General features: G+C 40.6%; 1 protein-coding gene across 2 annotated transcripts in view; it reads left to right on the top strand.

The window, feature by feature from the left end:
- The window catches only part of NCAPH2 (non-SMC condensin II complex subunit H2), a 1,876,179-nt gene that overhangs the window by 1,320,750 nt on the left and 535,992 nt on the right, over positions 1-19,437 (top strand). For both annotated transcript variants that reach the window (XM_044088651.1, XM_044088650.1), the window contains exon 15: positions 12,616-12,730. In XM_044088651.1, coding sequence (XP_043944586.1) covers positions 12,616-12,730 — 115 coding nt within the window. The remainder of the gene's footprint in view (positions 1-12,615; positions 12,731-19,437) is intronic.

Genomic DNA, 19,437 nt, shown 5'->3' with positions numbered 1-19,437 from the left:
GTGATCCTCATTGCCCCATTCTAGCCTCGCCAGGTATGGTTTCTCTTCCTTTGGTCTCACCTTCTGGCTCCACCTTGGATCCTAGATCCCATTAAGGATTTGATTTCACACCCCTCGAGGGTGCCTCATTCGAGTTTGGACAGCCTGAAGCTCACGGCTTGGCTGCTCCAGTTCCTGTAATTGCTAGGACTCCCGGACTATCCTCCTTAGTTAGATCTATTTTGGTAGCTGCTCATAAGTCTTCAACCAGAAAGGTTTATGCAGCAAGTGGAAACATTTTTCTTTCTGGGCCTCTCAGAGGAGTTTAGACCCTTTCACGGCTCCTATTTCCGCTATTCTTGATTTTCTAGCTGATATTTTCCAGCATGGAGCTAGTTCTTCTACTGTCAAAGTTCAGTTGGCTGCCATTTCCTATTTTCATGTGGGTGAGAATTCTGCATCCTTAGCATCTTCCAGACTGTGTAAAGCTTTTATCAAAAGAACCTTTTTGCTACACCCCCCCCTTTCAAAGATCATGTTCCCCCATGGGACCTTACTATGGTTCTCCAAGCTCTGGTCGCTCCGCCTTTTGAGCCTGCCGCAACTGCAGATCTAAACTATCTATTGTGGAAAACCGCTTTTCTAGTAGCTATTACCTCTGCTAGAAGGGTTTCAGAATTACAGGCCTTGTCCATCAAACTTCCGTACATGATTTTTCATACGAGTTTCCCTTTGAACCAATCCATCCTTTCTTCCTAAGGTGGCATCACCAGTCAATATCAATCAAACTGTAAATTTGCCTGTGTTCTTTCCCAATTTTACGAACAAGATGGAATACGAGCTACACATGTTGGATGTTCATAGACAGTTACAATTCTATTTACACAGGACAAAAAATTTTCGTAAATCTGATCAGTTGTTAGGTTTCCCCAAAAAGGGTCTATAGAAGGAAACAATTTCCAAGGTCACTATAGCTAGATGGATTTCTTCATTCATCCTGCAGGTCTTTAAGGACAAATGCATGCCTCTTCCAGGTTAGGTAAAAGCTCATTCCACTAGGTCCATGCGGCTTTCTAGTCTAGAGTGTCTTTGGATGACATTTGCTCTGCTGCTACTTGGTCCTCATCTCATACATTTATTTCTCATTACAAATTGGATTTGACTTCCAGAAGGAGAGCATCCTTTGGCTCCGCAGTGCTCCAGAATATCCTTCCATGAGGGCCTCCCAGGAGTTTAGTAGCTGGGGACTTTGTCCCACAGGTTGAAGACCAAATGAAGTAAATTACTTCACATAAAGAAGTTATGTACTCACCATAACGTTCCATCTGAATAGTACTTCATTTGCCTTCAACCGCCCCCCCCTCCTTCCCCCGGACCTTGGCGCATGATCAGCCTACGGGCTGCAGTACAAGTCACAAGTATGTTATCAGGTTGGGTTTTAAGTATAAGTTCATGAAACTCGATCTGGGGATGGAAGGCAGTGGAGGTGTATTATGGGTAAGGGGAGGAGTCTGGAGCTCAGAGTTGATGCTAGTAATATTTGCCAGCTCGCATCCGATACGGCTCCGTATGCCACAGGTTGAAGACAAATGAAGTACATCTACTCAGATGGAACCTTATGGTGAGTACATAACTTCTTTTTATTCTCTCTCTGTAGGCTGTTTGTGATCACATGAGAAAAGGAATTTCATATGAGCTTTCTTCAGGCCATTTACATTCCAACTCAAGAAAGACTCTTCTTCTGGACTCTTATGCCAAGAAGTTTCACTCTTTCTCAAATGGAAACTGTACAGAAACACCTTTCTAATGTAACAAAAAGATAGGGGTAACTAGAAGTGGACCTGTTTTTTTCTCATTTCACCAGCTCCGTGTGCTGTTCCATGTATTCTCACAAATGGGCAGTGGTAACCAGGGCTTTCCAGATCATTTAAATTAGGGCATATTGTATATATTTCACAATTTCTTTTGTTCCAGGAGCTGCTGTTAAAGGCCAAGAGAGGAAATGATTAACCTCATTACAATAACTGTGCTCTGGATTGTACACAGCATTGTTTTTTAATATCAGGTTCTTTTTGTACATTGCTGCTATCAGAGGTTACACCTCCAGTGTTGTGGCTGCTTCCACTGCTTGCTTGAGAACTGTCTAATTTGTGGACATTTGTGTCATGGCCACTTGGTGAGCATTTCGTGCCTTATTAAACATTATTGCTGAAACTACAAATCTGGTTTCCTTTGACATTTCACTTTTGCAGGATTTCTGAGATTTCTTCTTAAGTCCCTTCTCCAGCTCTGAACTCTCAGGAGGATTCTATGCTGCTGCTTAAGATGCTTCCCAGTTGTCATATGATTGCAGAATACTCGCATTGCCATTTTATATGTATTCACTTTATTTGTTAATAACTGAGAGTCGTCTGCAGTGTTTGCTTGCTGTACTCTTGCCATCACCCTGTGCTTAAACAGTCTCCCTAGCCAGTGACTGCCATTATAGTTCTGTATAATTTGGGCAAGTATGTGTATGTTGGTTTTTGTTTCGTCTTACAGAATGTGCTCATTCATTAGATATGGGTAAACTTTAATGCTTGGAGTCTTGGTACACTGTACTGGCAAAGAGGGTGTTCTCCTAAATGCAGGAGCTGAACAGAAAAACTGAAAATAATTTAGATAGGGAGAGAGGAAATCCTAACTACCTTGTGTGGCAACTGATTTTTGTTGAGTGCTCATCATTTGCTGTGAGCTTCTGGATAACATAGCATTTATTTCCATTATGCACAGCTTATGGTGCTCAAGAAATATTTATAAGTAAGGTCTTGGACTTGGTTTTAATCCACACATTTTTCTGCTGATGAAAACTATTGGTTTTCATGTGTGTCAGTTATATTGATGACACTTGTGGTGCAAGAGGCAGAGGAAGTAGTGGAAAGACTAATGGAAGATACCAGGCTTACGGCTGATGTTTTGAAATGGTTCTATTTATATTAATACCTCTGATCATCTTTTAGATGCTGAAATTGAATTGGACAAGTCTCATAGTTATATCTGTTATCACAGTGCACATCCTACACGTGTCAAAAGTAGTAGTAAAAAACAGTGAGGCTGTCTATATTGATTGTGAATGATTATGTTTTTTGCAACAGCTTTAGGAATTTTAAAATCCTGTTTAAGGAAAGGGGTTACAGTTCTGGATTTCACTGTAAAAGCCCTAAATGAATTTCATAGCAGAAGAATTATATATATTATATATATATATATATATATATATATATATATATATATATATATATATATATATATATATATATATATATATATATATATATAGGCCTATGTTATCTACTGCTACAGATACAGAAGGGGATGAAATTTCAATACAATTGACAAGCCCTTTAGATTATACTATTTTCCTTTAACCAATACTAAAGATAGCACATTCATTAAGAGAGCATTAAATAATTGGAAGTTGTTCTTGGGACATTTATTCTTAGTAATCTAGGCCCTCACAGTCTATTGAATTTAGCTTGATTCACAAAGATAAAGGCACTTAAATATATGGCATACTTAAAGGGTGCAGGTTCATTTGTAGGATAACTTCTAATTTTCTAACATAAAAACATGCACCCCAAACCTACATAACAGCAACATTGACTAGTTTGACTAGAGTAAGTGACATGTTATTGGATTTAACATGTTTGTTCACAATGTCTTCTTAAAATTAATGTTTGGCAATCAACAGACCTATTCTGCCATGGTTTTAAAGAAATCTTGGTTGTTCACCACCCCCCCACCCAATATTGAGTTATTTGTTAGGTTATGTGAAGAAGAGATTTGTTGTGTGTTGAATGCCCCCCACAAAAAGAATTTTTATAATTTAAGTAATTCCGAATGAAAGGCCTTGGCTAGTTTGATGTACAATCAAGACTTAAGCATTAGACCAGCTGATAAAGGGGGAACTGTTATGAATGTGACAGATTATTGTAATGCCATGACATCTATGTTGAATGAAGATGTGACCTATTTTAAGGTGGATTACCGTACGGTTCAGATATTGTTGAGTCAGATTTGTGACACTTCATGTGATTTACTAATGTGTAGCTTAATAGATGAGACGACTAATCGTTTTTTGCTTGTGGACCATCCTATTATACCTATTATTAAGGGCTTGCCAAGATTCATAAAAATCCTTCTAACCCCACTATGTGCCCCATTGTTGCTGGTGGGGGTTGGGCTACTGGGCCCTTATCAATGTATGCTGAGGAGAAGCTGAAATGTGTTTCATTGTCAATACTGATTGTTTTAAAAGTCACCAATCATTTTTTTAAATGACTTGAATGATTTTGTTAGCAACTCCAATAATTTCAGTGTGTGTTTTAGTCACCTTGGATGTCAAGAACCTCTTTACTTCTATCCCCAGTGATTACAGGATAGATGCTGTTAAGTGACTGTAATGCTGATATGGTGAAGTTGATATGTACCTTGTTAGTTAATTTTGGAGAACGTTTTCATTTTTGAAAAACATATTTATTTACGGAAATGGGGTGTCACTATGGGCACCTCATTTGCTAATTCTTATGCTAATCTTGTTTTGTATAACTGGGAGTTGACTTATGTCTTTAATAATAGCACCTATTCACAACATGTCATGTTTTATCGACGTTTTATGGATAACGTTTTTCTTTTGTGGTCTGGTAGAGACTTATTACTACTCCAGTTTGTCACATATTTGGATTCCACTACAAATTTCTTTAGAGTTACTCTGAATTTTTCTGATTGTAAAATTGGCTTTCTGGATGTGCAGCTTAGTAAGGACCCCTCAGGATACATTTCCACCACATTGCACTGGAAGGAATGCTGGAGGAATGAGTTGCTTTGCTATGGTAGCTTGCACCAGAGACGCATCTTTCCTAACATCATTGAAAGTCAGTTTAGTAGATTATCCAGGTTGTGCACCAAGGAAGATGATTTCCTTGATGCTATGGACATATTATCTGGCAGTTTGTAGATAGAGGTTATGACAGAGGTCATGTGGATAGGATTCAGGGGGGACATAGTAAGAAAGAGGTATTATACAGGTACTATTTTACATTGTGGAAATAATCAAGAGCATTTGCCTCACAGGAAGTTGAGATTTATTACTAAATATACCAACGATGTGAATCTGGGTCTATGTTACAATGTTGAACTCACAGGAGTCCAAACGTTGTAATATTGAACCCATATGTTCGAAATGCGAAAATAATGAAGCTGCAGAATGCGATTTTTTTCCCATGGAAAAAAATCTATGGCCCGTTTTCGCGGCTTTGCCATTTCCTCCACTGTGGTGCAATCTCTGAGTTGGTTTATTTAAGTAGGGGAGGTATGGGGGGGCGAAGCCCCCCTACATTAGTTTAAGTTTAAAGTGTACGTGTTTTTTTTGTTTGTTTTTGTACTGGAACAGCAATTTTTTCCCTGGGGAAAAATCGCTGTTCTGTGTTTTCGTACTTTTTGGGTTTTGAACTTCATGGTTCGATATTACATCGTTCGAACTCCTGTGAGTTTGACGATGTAATATAGATCCTGTGAATCTAATATGTGACATTATTCGCAATAACTGGAGGCTGTTGACCACTGATAAACGAATAGCCGGCGTTATCGGATATACCCCCAGTTTTACGTTGAAGAATTGCAGTAATATCAAAGATCTACTTTGTAATCCTAGATCACAAGGGTCATAAACGATACATAGACTTGGCACATATCCCTGTCAGGTCTGTAAAGTCTGTTGTGTGATTTCCAAACAGACCTTTCAGCACCCTTATTTGAACTTCACATTTAAGCCAAAATATTATGCTGCTTGTTCCGCAACATATGGTTTATTTAGCCACATGTGAGTTTTGTTCCTGTTTTTATGTGGGGAAAACAGTCAAGAGGCTCAAAGATAGAATTAACTGGCATTTGTATGATATTAAAACCAACAATTTAAAAAAATGCCTTATCTAAACATATCAGTGAGGCCACTGGCCATCAATTTACTTTTAAGGTGTTAGTGTGTGAATGACAACATTTGGGGAGGAGATAATAATCATTTAGAGAAGGTTTAATCACAATGGATATTAAGACTACAAGCTGATAAATATCCAGGCATTAATGACAGTGTCTGTTTAAAAATGGCCTTAAAGGGCACAAATTGAATCGGTGACTTGATTGGATGTGCTATATGGTTGTTTCTGTGAGTGGTTATTTAAATGATTTTAAGGACTTGTATTGCATTGTTTTGTTTATATGGATCTGATGAAGTGTATGTCACATGAAAGCATTTCTCCTCTGTTCCGTTTTATTTTATTAAAGAGTGATTCAACCATGGCAGCCTTACTGGTTATTATTACTTTTTGTTTTCTGGTTTGGGCTTCGGTTGCCATTTTTGCTGCCTTTTATTTAACATAAAAACATCAGTGTTGGGGAAAGTTCAGTTATGATAGTAGCCAATACTGTATATTATGCACTCTCTCTAGTACATGTGAAGCATTCTACATTTGAAAGGCTGCTCATAAGTTTTGCCTTAGAATATATTCTGTCAAGATGAGAAATAAGAATAATGCATTGTTTAAGCATACCACAAACTGTAGCAGTTTTAAAAAGTTTTGTTTTTATTTTAGAACAAACATATAGAGGACACATTGAGGTTAGGCTGCAGTAGGATTCCAGATTAAATGACCAACAAAATTTAAATTGTGTGCTGACATCTAGTGTTAAAGGGGGTTTATGAACAGTATTTCTTATAAATGGGGATTTTTGTGAACATTTGTTTTATATACTATTTTTAGTGTCAGTATGTCAGCTGACCTAATACAGTTTTATGATTTGTAGGAAATATAGCCAGCAGTGTTTTTTTTTGTTTTATACTGTTATTTATATATGGAATTGTTTGTGTGTGTTGATTACTGAAGAAGACCTTCTAGATGAAAATGCTTTACTGAAATTAAGTTTTAATAAAATCTTTCTTTGGCAGCAGTGGATGTTCTTTGTGTTTCACTGTTGCAGTCATCACATTTGGGTTATCTGCTTGCAGTAGCCGTCAGTCGGCCTGATTAACAAAATCTTGGGTCCTGCGTCGGTTGCTGTCTCTTCTTCCGTGACGTCAAGTCTTCAGGGGTATAAAACATGCAGCTGATGCCATTACATCAGTCATTCTTGCCGTGCGGTGCCCGAAGCAGAAGCAGTTCTCAAGTGTCGGTCGGCCGACTCCTGAAATTTTCATTTTCGAGTTTCAGAACCGAAGTCTTCAACTAAAAGCTAAGTACCCCGTTGGGGAAACTTTTTCTTGCTCTTAACCGATGTCAGTAAAAGTAAATAATTGCATTACTTGTGGAAAGCAAATACCTCATAAAGATTTTAATTTGTACTGTATTCGTTGCCTAGGCCCTGACCACGACGTATCTCGCTGTCGGTTTTCTGCCTTATTTAAACCATAAAATATCCATCTTCGGTATATTTATGCTTCTAAATATTTTGGTGCTTGGTTCAATTATCCCGATATGTCTTCAGTAAGCCATCCAACATTCCAAAAAAACACAAAGATACAGACAGGCCGCCGAGGTCCAAAGCTGCCAACGACGCTTCTCCTAAGCCAGTCGCCAGTTTGCCGGTACTCAGGCACTTTCACAGACCCTGATACCCGCTACTTCAGATTCACAGGCCTCTACTGAGACCCATTCAGAGTCCGGTATGCCGCGAGATGCTTCAACTGTGCAACCTGCGGATGTCTCTACCTTGGATAGGTCCGGAGCCGCTGTGAGGGTGTATTCAGGCCTACTGACTTGCGTATTAAACCGACACCATCTTCTTCTTCAAGGCCTAAAACTCGAACCTTGCCTAGAAAACTGATCCCCAGACCACATGGCCAGGCCTCTATGCCTAACAAACATATGATAAGAATGGCTGAAGACCTTATTACTTTAATCAAGGGAAGACCACCTTTCCCCTCTAAGAGACCTAGGACTGAGTTTGCTTATGATACTTCTGACCAGGATTCTGAATTTTCTGTTTCCTCTGATGACCAGGCTTTACCCTTATCTACCTATGAGGATTCTGATGCTGATGACTGTATTCCCTCTGCATCCCCCCCAGAGGATTTTTCTTTTGGTGAAACCTTGCATACCCTCAGGGAGCATTTTCGTTGGGAAAGTCAGGATTTCTCTAATTCTAAAAAGAGGCTTAGGGATTTCTTACTTCTTCCCCAGCACAGGCCTTTAGCCATACCTCCTGTACTAGACATTGTTGATGATGCCTTTTCGGAATCTAGCTTAGCCCCTAACGCTTTACCTCCTGCTCCCAGAAAACCTGATGGATATTACAGGATCCCTGACTCTCACAAGTTCCTTTTTAAAAATCCTGCTGCGGATCCCGAGACCATTTCACAGGGACCCAAGGGCATTAAAGCTACTACTGCCAAAAATCCTACCCCCTCTGATAGAGACTCCAGGGCGCTGGACAGATGGGGTAAGAAGCTATACACTTCTGCAACTTTAGCCATTAGGGCCTTAGACTGCCAGTTTCATATGTTAAAGTATCAGCAGCATATTATTTGATTGCTTAAACAGAAAATAATGTTGATTCCTGATTGTGCTGAAAATAAGGATTTACTGCATTCAGTTGAACAAGTTGGAAAACATACCTTGCAGTGTGGGTTTGAGTCACTAGAGGCATCTTGCAGGGCTGCTGTAACTGGGTCTGTACTTAGAAGGTATGCTTGGCTTAAGGAGCAATCCTTGCCAGATCATGTTAAAGCAAAATTACTGGATGCTCCTTTAAATCAGGGCCGCCTGTTTGGCAACAAGGCAGAAGAAGTTCTTAAAAAGGAGGAGGAAAAAGCTAAATCTATGCAAACTGTTAAAGATTTCTTACAAGTACAACCTCCAAGGTTTAGTTGGCATTGGCCTTCCAAGAATTGGTCCTTTCCTGCCTATTCCAGACCTTCTCAGTCCAAAACCAGATCCAGCAGAGCACCCAGGATTCAGTCCCAGGGTATGCACAGGACTAAGCAGTGGGGGGCCTCTTCTTCCAAATCTGGAAGTAATAAAACTCTTCCCTATGGTAAATTGTCTCAATGACTTCTTTTTAAAACTTCCAAGCACTTCTCAGATGACCGCCCCTTTGTGGGGAAAGATTGCTTTTCATGCAAAGAACTGGGAACTCATTACCCAGGACAAATGGGTTTTAAATATCGTGTCCCAAGGATACAGATTTCACTTCCACACGTTACCAACACCAAGCGGGTGGCCAGATCTACCCCCAAATCAGTGGGCAGAGGCCCAAAAGCAAGTACTTTCTCTCTTAAGCATAGGGGCTGTTCACTTGGTACCAGAAGAGGAAAAGGGACAAGGTTTTTACTCCAGACTTTTCCTGGTACCCAGAAAACACAATTCATGGCATTCTATCCTGGACCTGTCTACTCTAAACACCTTTTTGGTGATTCCAAAATTCAAGATGCTGACTCTTCACCAGTTGCTTCCTATGTTTGGCAAAGATGCCCGGCTGGCAACACTAGATTTAAAGGAAGCATACCTGCACATCACAATCAGGGAATCTTGCTGAAGATACCTACGCTTCAAAGCAGGCTACAGGCACTGTCAGTTCTCTGCACTGCCCTTTGGCTTATCTACTGTGCTCAGGGTATTCACAAAGTGCCTAGCTCCAGTCATTGCATTTTGCAGGCAAAGAAATATTCAAATATACCCGTACCTGGACGATTGTCGAATTCAAGCAGAAAGCCAGGACATACTTTTGAATCATCTGGCCTTTGTACAAAGGGTGCTAACTTGTTTGGGGTACACCATAAACGAAAAGAAATCACATCTGGTACCCTGTCAACAAATTACATTCCTGGGAGCAAGCTTGAATACAACTTCCCAGATAGCTTTCCTCACGCCAGAGAAACAAATTTATTTGACTATCTACTTCAAACAAGTGGCCACAAAAACCCTGCTATCTGCAAGGCAAATACTACAAGCCTTGGGGTTCATGGCCTCCTGCATTCTTCTAATTCCATATGCAAGACTGCATATGAGGAAACTACAATGGTATCTAAAATGCCTATGGTGTCAACATTCTCAGGATGTAGAAGCAGTGATTCCTATCGTACCTTGCGTACGTCTAGAGTTCCTTTGGTGGGCAGAGGTCTGCCACCAAAACAAGGGACTACCATTCACACTACCCCCTGCCGCCCAAACCCTAACATCAGACTCATCAGACTATGCATGGGGGGCTCACCTAGCAGGGAAGTGCATTCAGGGCAAATGGAACCCAAGTCAAATGCACCTGCATATCAATCAAAAAGAAATGTTAGCTGTACAGAATGCTCTGACAGCCTTCAAGGACCACATTTTTCCAGGACAATTAATGGTAAAGACGGACAACACCACTGTTATGTGGTACATAAACAAGCGGGGGGGTACACATTCTTACCCCTTCTTCACACTAGCCATGGCATTGTGGAACACAGCCTTGAACTACCAAGTGCATCTACAAGCTCAATTTCTGCCAGGAAAGCTAAATGCACTGCAGTCGGACTAAGCAGAAACCTCATGGACCCACAGGAATGGAAAGTGGAGCCAAGGATTTTCAACATGTTGACAAACAAATGGGGGAGCCCAGATATAGACCTGTTTGCCTCTCCCCAGAACTATCAATTCAACAACTTTTGCACAAGGACTACCCACAAACAAGCCTGGAAAGTGGATGCTCTGTCCTTCAGCTGTAAAAACCTGTCAGTTTATGCCTTTCCTCCTCTGCCTCTGCTTTCCAAAGTACTGCTAAAGATCAAACAAGACAAACCAAGGATGATTTTGATTGCACCAGACTGGCTACGCCAACACTGGTGTACCCCCTCTTGCGCAGTGTGTCACCGTTGGCCCCGTGGCACCTGCCTCAGACTCCTACCCTGTTGTCTCAGCAGGAGAACCAGATTCTGCACCTTCCAGCTTTAAACACAGTGAACCTAGCAGCCTGGCTAATTACCTAATCTCTCCTTTACCATCTCTCAGTAAACCATTGATGGATATCATCTTAGAGGCAAGGAGGGCCTAGTACTAGGAAATCTTATGCTGAAAAATGGAAAAGATTCTGTGCCTGGAACCAATCTCAAGGGATGAGTACAGCAGTGTCCAATTTACCTCAGATTTTACAATACTTAACTGAAATGCTTCACATGGGCCTGTCTTTCTCCTCCATCAAAATTCACGCTTCAGCCATTTCAGCTCACTATAACACAGAACCACCCATTTTCTCTCATCCGCTGCTCAAGCAGTTCCTCAGAGGGGCCAAAAATTTAAGACCGCCCAGGAGAGCTCCAACTCCAGCCTGAGACCTTAACTTTGTATTGGAGAAACTCACTCTGCCTCCTATCGAGCCAGCTGCTACTGCAGATTTAAAATTCCTTTCTTGGAAAACAGCTTTCCTTTTAGCAATTACTTCAACAAGAAGGGTATCTGAATTACAGGCCCTTGTGGCAGTGGAGCCTTTCATCATCTTTCATGCGGACAGAGTGTCCCTCAGGACTAATCCCTCTTTCATGCCCAAGGTGGTATCCAGTGTGGCCCTTAATTAGTCCATTCATCTGCCAACCTTCTTTCCTAATCCACAGAACAAAGGAGAACGGATACTGCACTCCTTAGATGTGCACAGACAACTTAGATTCTACTTGGGCAGGACTAAACCTCAAAGGAAATCTGAACAACTGCTGGTGGCATTTGCTGCAGGGGCAGAGGGGAAGGCTATCGCAAAGCAAACTATTTCTAAATGGACAGGCCATTGCATTCATTTCTGCTCTAAGCACCATGGAAAACCTATTCCACAGGGGATCAGACCCCACTCTACCAGGGCTGCATCTACCTCTACAGCCTTTCTCAGAGGCGTCCCTACCAGGGACATCCTAGAAGCTGCTACCTGGAGTTCTCTACATACTTTCACCAAGCATTACCATTTGCCAGTTTTCTCTAAATCTAGAGCTGGCTTTGCCACTGCAGACTTGCAGGGCCTTATTGCTGGTCCTAATGCTATTTAAATTCCTCCTCCCATCCTTAGCTTTGGGAATCTACCCAAATGTGATGACTGCAGCTGTGAAACACGAAGAACATAGTACAGTTGTGTACACTTACCATAAATGTAGATGTTCGAGTGTATTCACTGTTGCAGTCCTGGTTACCCTCCCTCCAGCCCCCTTACTTCTTTTGGCTATACCTCTTCTCTCCTTTACTATGCTTAAAAGTTTTTTGGTGTATTTGCTTTTTTGTTGGAGGTATAATCGTACATATTTATAGATTTAATTGCTTCCCATTAAGGGGGCACCTGACATCTGGGACGAGAAAAACTGATCTAATTGTGTCGGCTGCATGTTTTATACCCCTGACGACCTGAAGAGACAGCAACCGACGCAGGACCCAATACTTTGTTAATCAGGCCGACTGAGGGCTACTGCAAGCAGATAACCCAAATGTGATGACTGCAACAGTGAATGCACTCAAACATCTACATTTATGGCAAGTGTACACAACTGTACTTTTCATGTGTATATTAGAGTTGTACAGTAACATCGCGGTTACATTTAACATAATCTGTATTCCTATTGCATCCAAAGTTTTGATCTCCATTCTTACCATTTTACAGGGTATATTATTTTCCAAGGTGCTGGAGGAGAATACACAGAACAAGCACAGTGGGGAGGAAGAGCACAATCATATAGAAGATGGTCGTAATTACCTTGATCATGATGGCCCTGGAGGTACAGTTTTCATGATTGCAGTTGAATTCTTTGAATGTTGTATTATTTTGCTATTAAATTCTGTCTCATACCCCACCATTGAGTCATACCACCATAGTTTTCTGAATGTCTTGAACAGTATATGTAGGAGCACATATTTGGAAGAGCTGCAGAAGCATGATTAATTTGCTTTTATGTATATTAGTTTTCATTAATGATATATTAGAAGTCATTAAGAAAAAAAAGAAGGGGAGTGTAAATGCATAAAATGTACCTTCTGTAAAACAGGTAGATAGGATCTTCTCCATAAACTGCATAAACAGTTTTTTTGTTTTCCTGCTATATTTGTACCATTGAAAGGTATATTGGTATAATGTAGCTTAATAACCAAAATAAAATAAGTTGCAAAACATGTATTCACACCAATAACCAACAGCTGAGTGTACTAAAGATTCTGCAAAACAAGGAGTCAGGATGCACAGATATGCTGCAAGTTGTTTTATAAAACCTAAAATATGTTTAACGCAGAAATAAAAACACGAATCATTTTTGTCTTGCTAAATTTAAGACTTCATCAGAACTAGCTACTCAACCACGTCTCCATTAAAATAAAATCCTTTATGAATAATTAATTGTTAAATCAAATGACAAGTGCATTTAAAGCTGTTACCAGGTAAACTAAAAAAAAAAATTATGAAATGTGAATTCATGAATACACAAAATTTTAGTCAACCATTTACTATTCTCCACATACAAATTGCAGTTAAAACAACCATTTAATGCTATAAATAAATGCAATTTACTACCAACGCCTTGACTCCTGTAAGATAAAAACATTAGAAATGTTAAAAACATAATACAACCATATAAAATTAAAAACTGAAGAGTGTACATATATATGCGGGGTGTGTGTACAAGTGTATATCCTCTAGTCAGTCAAAGCATTTCTGCTTTTAATTTAAGGACAGGTAATATGACATTGCATATCATATATTTTGTTTATTTACCTAGTACAATTTTAAATTCACAGATTATTTGATTTAATAAGTAATTATTCATGAATGATATTATTTTAAAGGAGGAGGAGTGGTTGAGTATATCTAGGTGTCCACACTCCTTGTTTGCTAACTCTTTTGCATACAGTTAAGCTTAAATATGATATGTAGCTCATAGCACTCTCTCTCTCAAGGAGGTCTCTTTCAAGTAGTTTGCTGAACATTTAGCCACCACTTAATGCTCTAACAACAAAGTTTCTGAGCAGATTTTTCCTTCAAGAGCACATCTATAGATGGTTCATAGCATTGTCGCCTCACAGTAAGACGCTGTCCGGTTCGATTCTCAGCTAGAGTGTCTTCTGCGTGGAGGCATGCGTGAATGGGCGTACCTTCGTTGAAGGTTGTGCGTCAGGGCTAGCAAATCGGCACGTAAAAATCAACTGACAATCATTAGCGGACCAGAGTTCCGCTGTGGCGACCCCTAACCAGGAAAGCCGAAAGACACAACAACTCACAGCTGTCATTCACGCTTTGGCTAGTTTTCCTTAGCTGGTCAGTATTTTTGCCAGATGTTCATTCAGCATCATTGCAAGCCCCATATAAATGTAGCACAGATGAATGCAGCCTTTATTTCTTCTCACCACTTCATACTGTCTGATTTTTGAAGGAGCCTTTGATGGTTTAGTTTTGAGTAAATAAGAATGAGAAACGAGATATATTCCAGCTGCTCTGAGATTCTGAGAAACTATGCCACATGGCGGCATGGCATACCAACTTTGCAAGGTACTCCATCAGTCCTGAAATATTTGAGACTTTCTCTGAATCAAGTTCCATACCCCTGATCTCATAATATGTTCTATATATTTTCAGACCTAGCACACTTGTTTAACATTTGCTGCAATTTAATTTGAAATATTACTATCTAGCAGTTATATTAGTCTCTTATAATGCAGCTTTTATGTCTGACTGCACACTAAGTGATCCACAGTTAATTTGCTCCTTCCAAGCTTTCAGTTATCTGGACATATCTTTGAAATACCACCTGGTGCTGGGGAAATATCACATGGTTATATAAGGACCCTTTACCTTCTTAATGGCGTAATAAATACACACTGTCTAGCTTTGTTTGCCAAAAGCATTGTTTTTTCCCCTCTAGTACTAAAACAAAACAATCAGTATTTTTATACCTCTTCTACTGTAACAAAGGGTAATGTTCTCTGTTAATAACATTATTCAGATTTTGCACATCAAGACAAATGTGGCTCTTGTCTTTCTTTACCACAGTAATCGTACAGTGTACCCATTCCTGTTGGCTATAATTCCTTCTTAATGACACACAGGTTTTCCATTCAGTTTAATTCCTGTTCAGCTTCACTTCAGTCAGGATTTATTTGTACATACTCTCTTGTGCAGCTTCCTAAACCTATCAACAGAGTGACATGTCATGCTGGATTTTATTGATGTGGCTCTTTACGATATCTTTAATGACTTGTGGCTTAGTGAAAGTTCCTACCCAGTGTTTGGTGTCACACTGTGAATCTGCTTTATCATTCCTAGCTTTTTATAACAAAATAACACAAAATATTTGTCAAGTGCTAGCAGCTGAAAAAATGTAATTTTTATTTCAGAGATTTCTATCTCATTGGTAACCGCTGGTGTCTAAAACACATTAGCAAAGTGCACTCAGCAATTTGTTCAATATTTTGTAACTTTTGTTTAGAAGTACTTTCTTACAAGATATTGATCTCTCCACATGTGAACTGTAAAATGTACTTTGTTTCCAATAATTCTCATCAACTCCTGCTAAGAATTTGTCTTGCAGTCATGTTTGTGTTTCTGATTTCATTATATCAACAGTTTTCATTATAAATTAGTAATTAACAGCCCATTTTCAGGGTTAAAAACTGTATACATTTTTCGAACACATTTTGTTTTCACTTTAATGCATTTTAAAAAAAAAAATTAACCACACCTACAGTAAAGTTTAGTTTAAGTGATCTGGGCAGTCTAGTCTCCCAACTTGAATCATTTCTTACACTCCATTGAACTCTGTCCTCCATCTTGGATTCTCTATAGTGCAATGTCTCATGGCTGTCTTTCTCATATCAAATGACTCAATCAAGGTTTCTCATTTTTGACTCTATGTGGCCCATTAGCTTTTGATATTGTAAACAATGCAGAATTATTTCCACTTGCACTTCACACGTCCACAGCTTTTTCACAAGGGCATGTCTATTTATCAAAGAAGACTGACATTTGCTTCATCTTATATTATACCAGAGATTATTCTCGTTCTCATTAATAAATCTTGTAACTCACATAATTAATTTTTGGGCTTTGTTCTTCAGTTCCTTAACATAAATGTTCATACTGTCTAAGATCTTGTGCCCTTGTAAAGCACAGATGTCTAAGAAATGGCAAATTTTTCTTTAACTGATGATTTTCTCTCTCTCTCTTTCTTCAGCAAGAAAAGTTAAGAGCTAATTGCATAGCAGATGAGGGCCAGTCTAAAGATCTTTTTCCAGCTGTGACCCATGATTGCAGTTACCATTTACAATAAATCATTAGATCCAAATGAGCTACAAATTACAACAGCACTCAACTTTCCTCACTTGTCTAGAAGAAAACAGTTTTTAGTTCTTAATAAATAAGCACCTTTCCAGGCGTGTCTAAGGGTCAGCTCCCGGTGTTTTCTCCTATCTACCTGATGAATCTGGGCATCTTAGGGCAATGCAGCAATTGCCTCATGTACACAGACAATCCTCTCCTCCTACCACCCAACACTACAACCTGTGAGAGATGCACTTATATAGCCAAACTAGAAGCAAAGCTCTCTTCACCCAAGACTGGAATAGACAGTCAAGAGGAGAAGGTAAACACTTCCACCACACCACACTCATCACATACTCCCTCAAAGCCTACACCACCAAAACACACACATAGCAATGCAAAACACACACCTATATTCGTGGAGGCTCTCAATAAAAATCTGCTCAAGCAACAGAGACCTCCCAAGCAGAAATGCAAACAACCTCCACCCCCAACACAACCCAAATGACACATAGCCCACAACTCAGTGTGCCACTCAGCCGCAACTCATAAGGTATAACAATGTACCCAACACTCTAGTCATAGGTGACTCTATAGTCAGGCACACTGATGTTCCACTCACCAGGCTAAACAAGGAGAAAGTTACTGTCAGCTGTCTGTCGGGTGCCAGGATCCGCCACATAACGCACGCACTCAGGTCACTCCACAACAAGTACAGATGTGACTCTGTCATTGTCCATGTTGGTGTGAATGACCTGAGACGTACCTCCCTGAACTACATGAAAAGAGACATGGAGGAGCTCTCCGATCTTCTAGCCCAGGCAGGTATGACCCTAGCCCTGAGTAGCATCCTGCCATCACCCAGAATTATACCACAATACAAGGACAAAATTATTGACTTCAACAATTGGCTAAGCTTCTGGTGTCATTCTAAGGGGATCCAGTATCTGTCTGTCTGGGATGACATGATCGACAGACCACGATACTTTGCCAGAGATGGGCCTGCACCTGTCTCCCTTGGGATTCCGGATACTGGCTAAGGCTGTTGCCACCTCTGTAGTGCCTTTTTTAGGCAAGGCTCAAATGACAAATTCATCACTGTAACAGGTACAAGCAAGCAAAATCTGAAGGTAATGATACTCAGTGCTAGAAGTCTAAACCTCAAAATGCATTCACTCGAGGCACTCCTTAAAATGGAGAACATCGGCATCTGTCAGTGACAGAGATGTGGTTCAAGGCTCGAGAGAGCACCCTTTCATTACCAGGCTATAATTCATACCACACCTTTCGGCCAGCTAACCTGGACCGAAACACTAAAGGCGGATGGGTGTCCATATTCATTAAGGATATCCACATGTCCAGGCTAGTTGCTCAGCATAATGCATCTGAGATTATCTAACTGCAACTAACTATGGGCAAGACCTCATTCCAAATTGTAGCTTGCTACAGATCCCCTACCATGCCCCAGGATTCCCACTCCTCATTTCTTGATACACTGGAAAATATTAGGGTACAACCCAACACCCTAATAATGGGGCGATTTCAACTACCCAATATTAACTGGGAAAACTACTCATGTACCAACTCTTTTGCTCAATGTTTTCTGGAATTCATAAATTACAATGCCTTGGATCAACTTATCCACACTCCCACCAGGGGTAGCAATATCCTAGACCTGGTCATTACCAACATGGGCGACCGGTGTTCCACACCAGAGGTCAATTCCTTGTTGGTCAGATCTGACCACAAGCTATTCACCCTAGACATCCACATCCTGCCCCCACCCCCCATTAGGGAAACCACCGTAAAAAAATTCTCCAAAGCCAACGTCACGCTTCTTAAGACAGAAGTGCCAAACTTTACGACACCCATGCAGATGGACATTAGAGGTACGACCTCTGGTTCCTACACAAATGCACTTTATAAGCACTTACACGAGTGTATGGATCGTCCTATCCCTAACAGAACCAAGATGCTATCCTCCAAACAAAGGAAGCCAATCTGGTGGTCCCCTGCCGTAAACAAACTCTACAACAGAAGAAAGAAACTGTTGCAAAAAAGAGTAAAGTCCCATGATTGGAGGAACTCCCTGATCAGCCTCAGTAAGAAGCTGAAATCCCTCATAAAATCTTCCAAAGCTAGTTAAGAAAACAAAATCGCCGCTGATTCTAAAGACAACCACAAAGCATTCTAGAGCTATGTCACGAATCTCAGTGGCAACACTCAGATTTGCTCAGAGTTACAGAGCAGTGGCACTAATATAAAGAACCAACTGATATTGCCAACATCCTGGCAGATAAGTTCAGTGCTAATTTTTCCCCCCTCTCACCCCCTAAAGGGCCCATCTCTGTACCGGAAGAATGCAAATTTCCTGTCATCACAGCTGCACAGGTAAAAAAACACACTCTCCAAAGCCAAGAACACAGCATCCGTGGGACCTGACAACATCCCAGTCTGCGTTCTACACGAACTACAAAATGAACTGGCACCCCACCTAAGCACTATCTTCGATCATAGCCTCACCTCAGGCTTTGTGCCCACTGAATGGCGCACAGCAACGGTAATCCCACTCCACAAAGGGGGAGCCACCACGGACCCCGGAATCAAAGGCCCCATTAGCCTAACAAGCCTGGTCTGCAAGGCCATGGAACATATCATCATGGAACTTATAAACAAAAACATTAGTAATCTCCAAACTCTGGACCCCACCCAGTTCTGGTTTGTAAAAGGTAGGTCATGTCTCCTAAACCTGATAGACTTCTTTGAAGCAGTCACCAAAGCCCTAGACGAGGGTAAGGTGGTTCACACAGCCTATCTTGACCTCTCCAAGGCTTTCAACACCCATCCCCCATTCTGGAATTATAGCTAAACTCACTAAACTAGGTATAAATCCCTACGTCACAAGATGGGTTGCCAATTGGCTCACTGACAGAACTCACACTGTAAAAGTTGTAGACTCCAAATCTGACTTCAAACCAGTGACAAGTGGAGTACTACAGGGTTCAGGCCTGGGACCTCTCCTGTTTGGTATCTACTTCTCTGAAGTACAGGCTAACGCATAATGCCTTTGGCTAATGAAGTTCGCAGATGACTGCAAACTAGGAGCCATAGTTGAGTCCCCAAATGATGTGGGCATACTACAGAAGGGCCTCACTGAGACAGATGCCTGGTGTCAGAGCCATG

The sequence above is a fragment of the Protopterus annectens genome, chromosome 11.part0 (genome assembly GCF_019279795.1).
Source record: "Protopterus annectens isolate FY-2018-M chromosome 11.part0, PAN1.0, whole genome shotgun sequence".
Lineage (NCBI taxonomy): Eukaryota > Metazoa > Chordata > Ceratodontiformes > Protopteridae > Protopterus > Protopterus annectens.
This window is presented reverse-complemented; position numbering and strand designations above follow the sequence as displayed.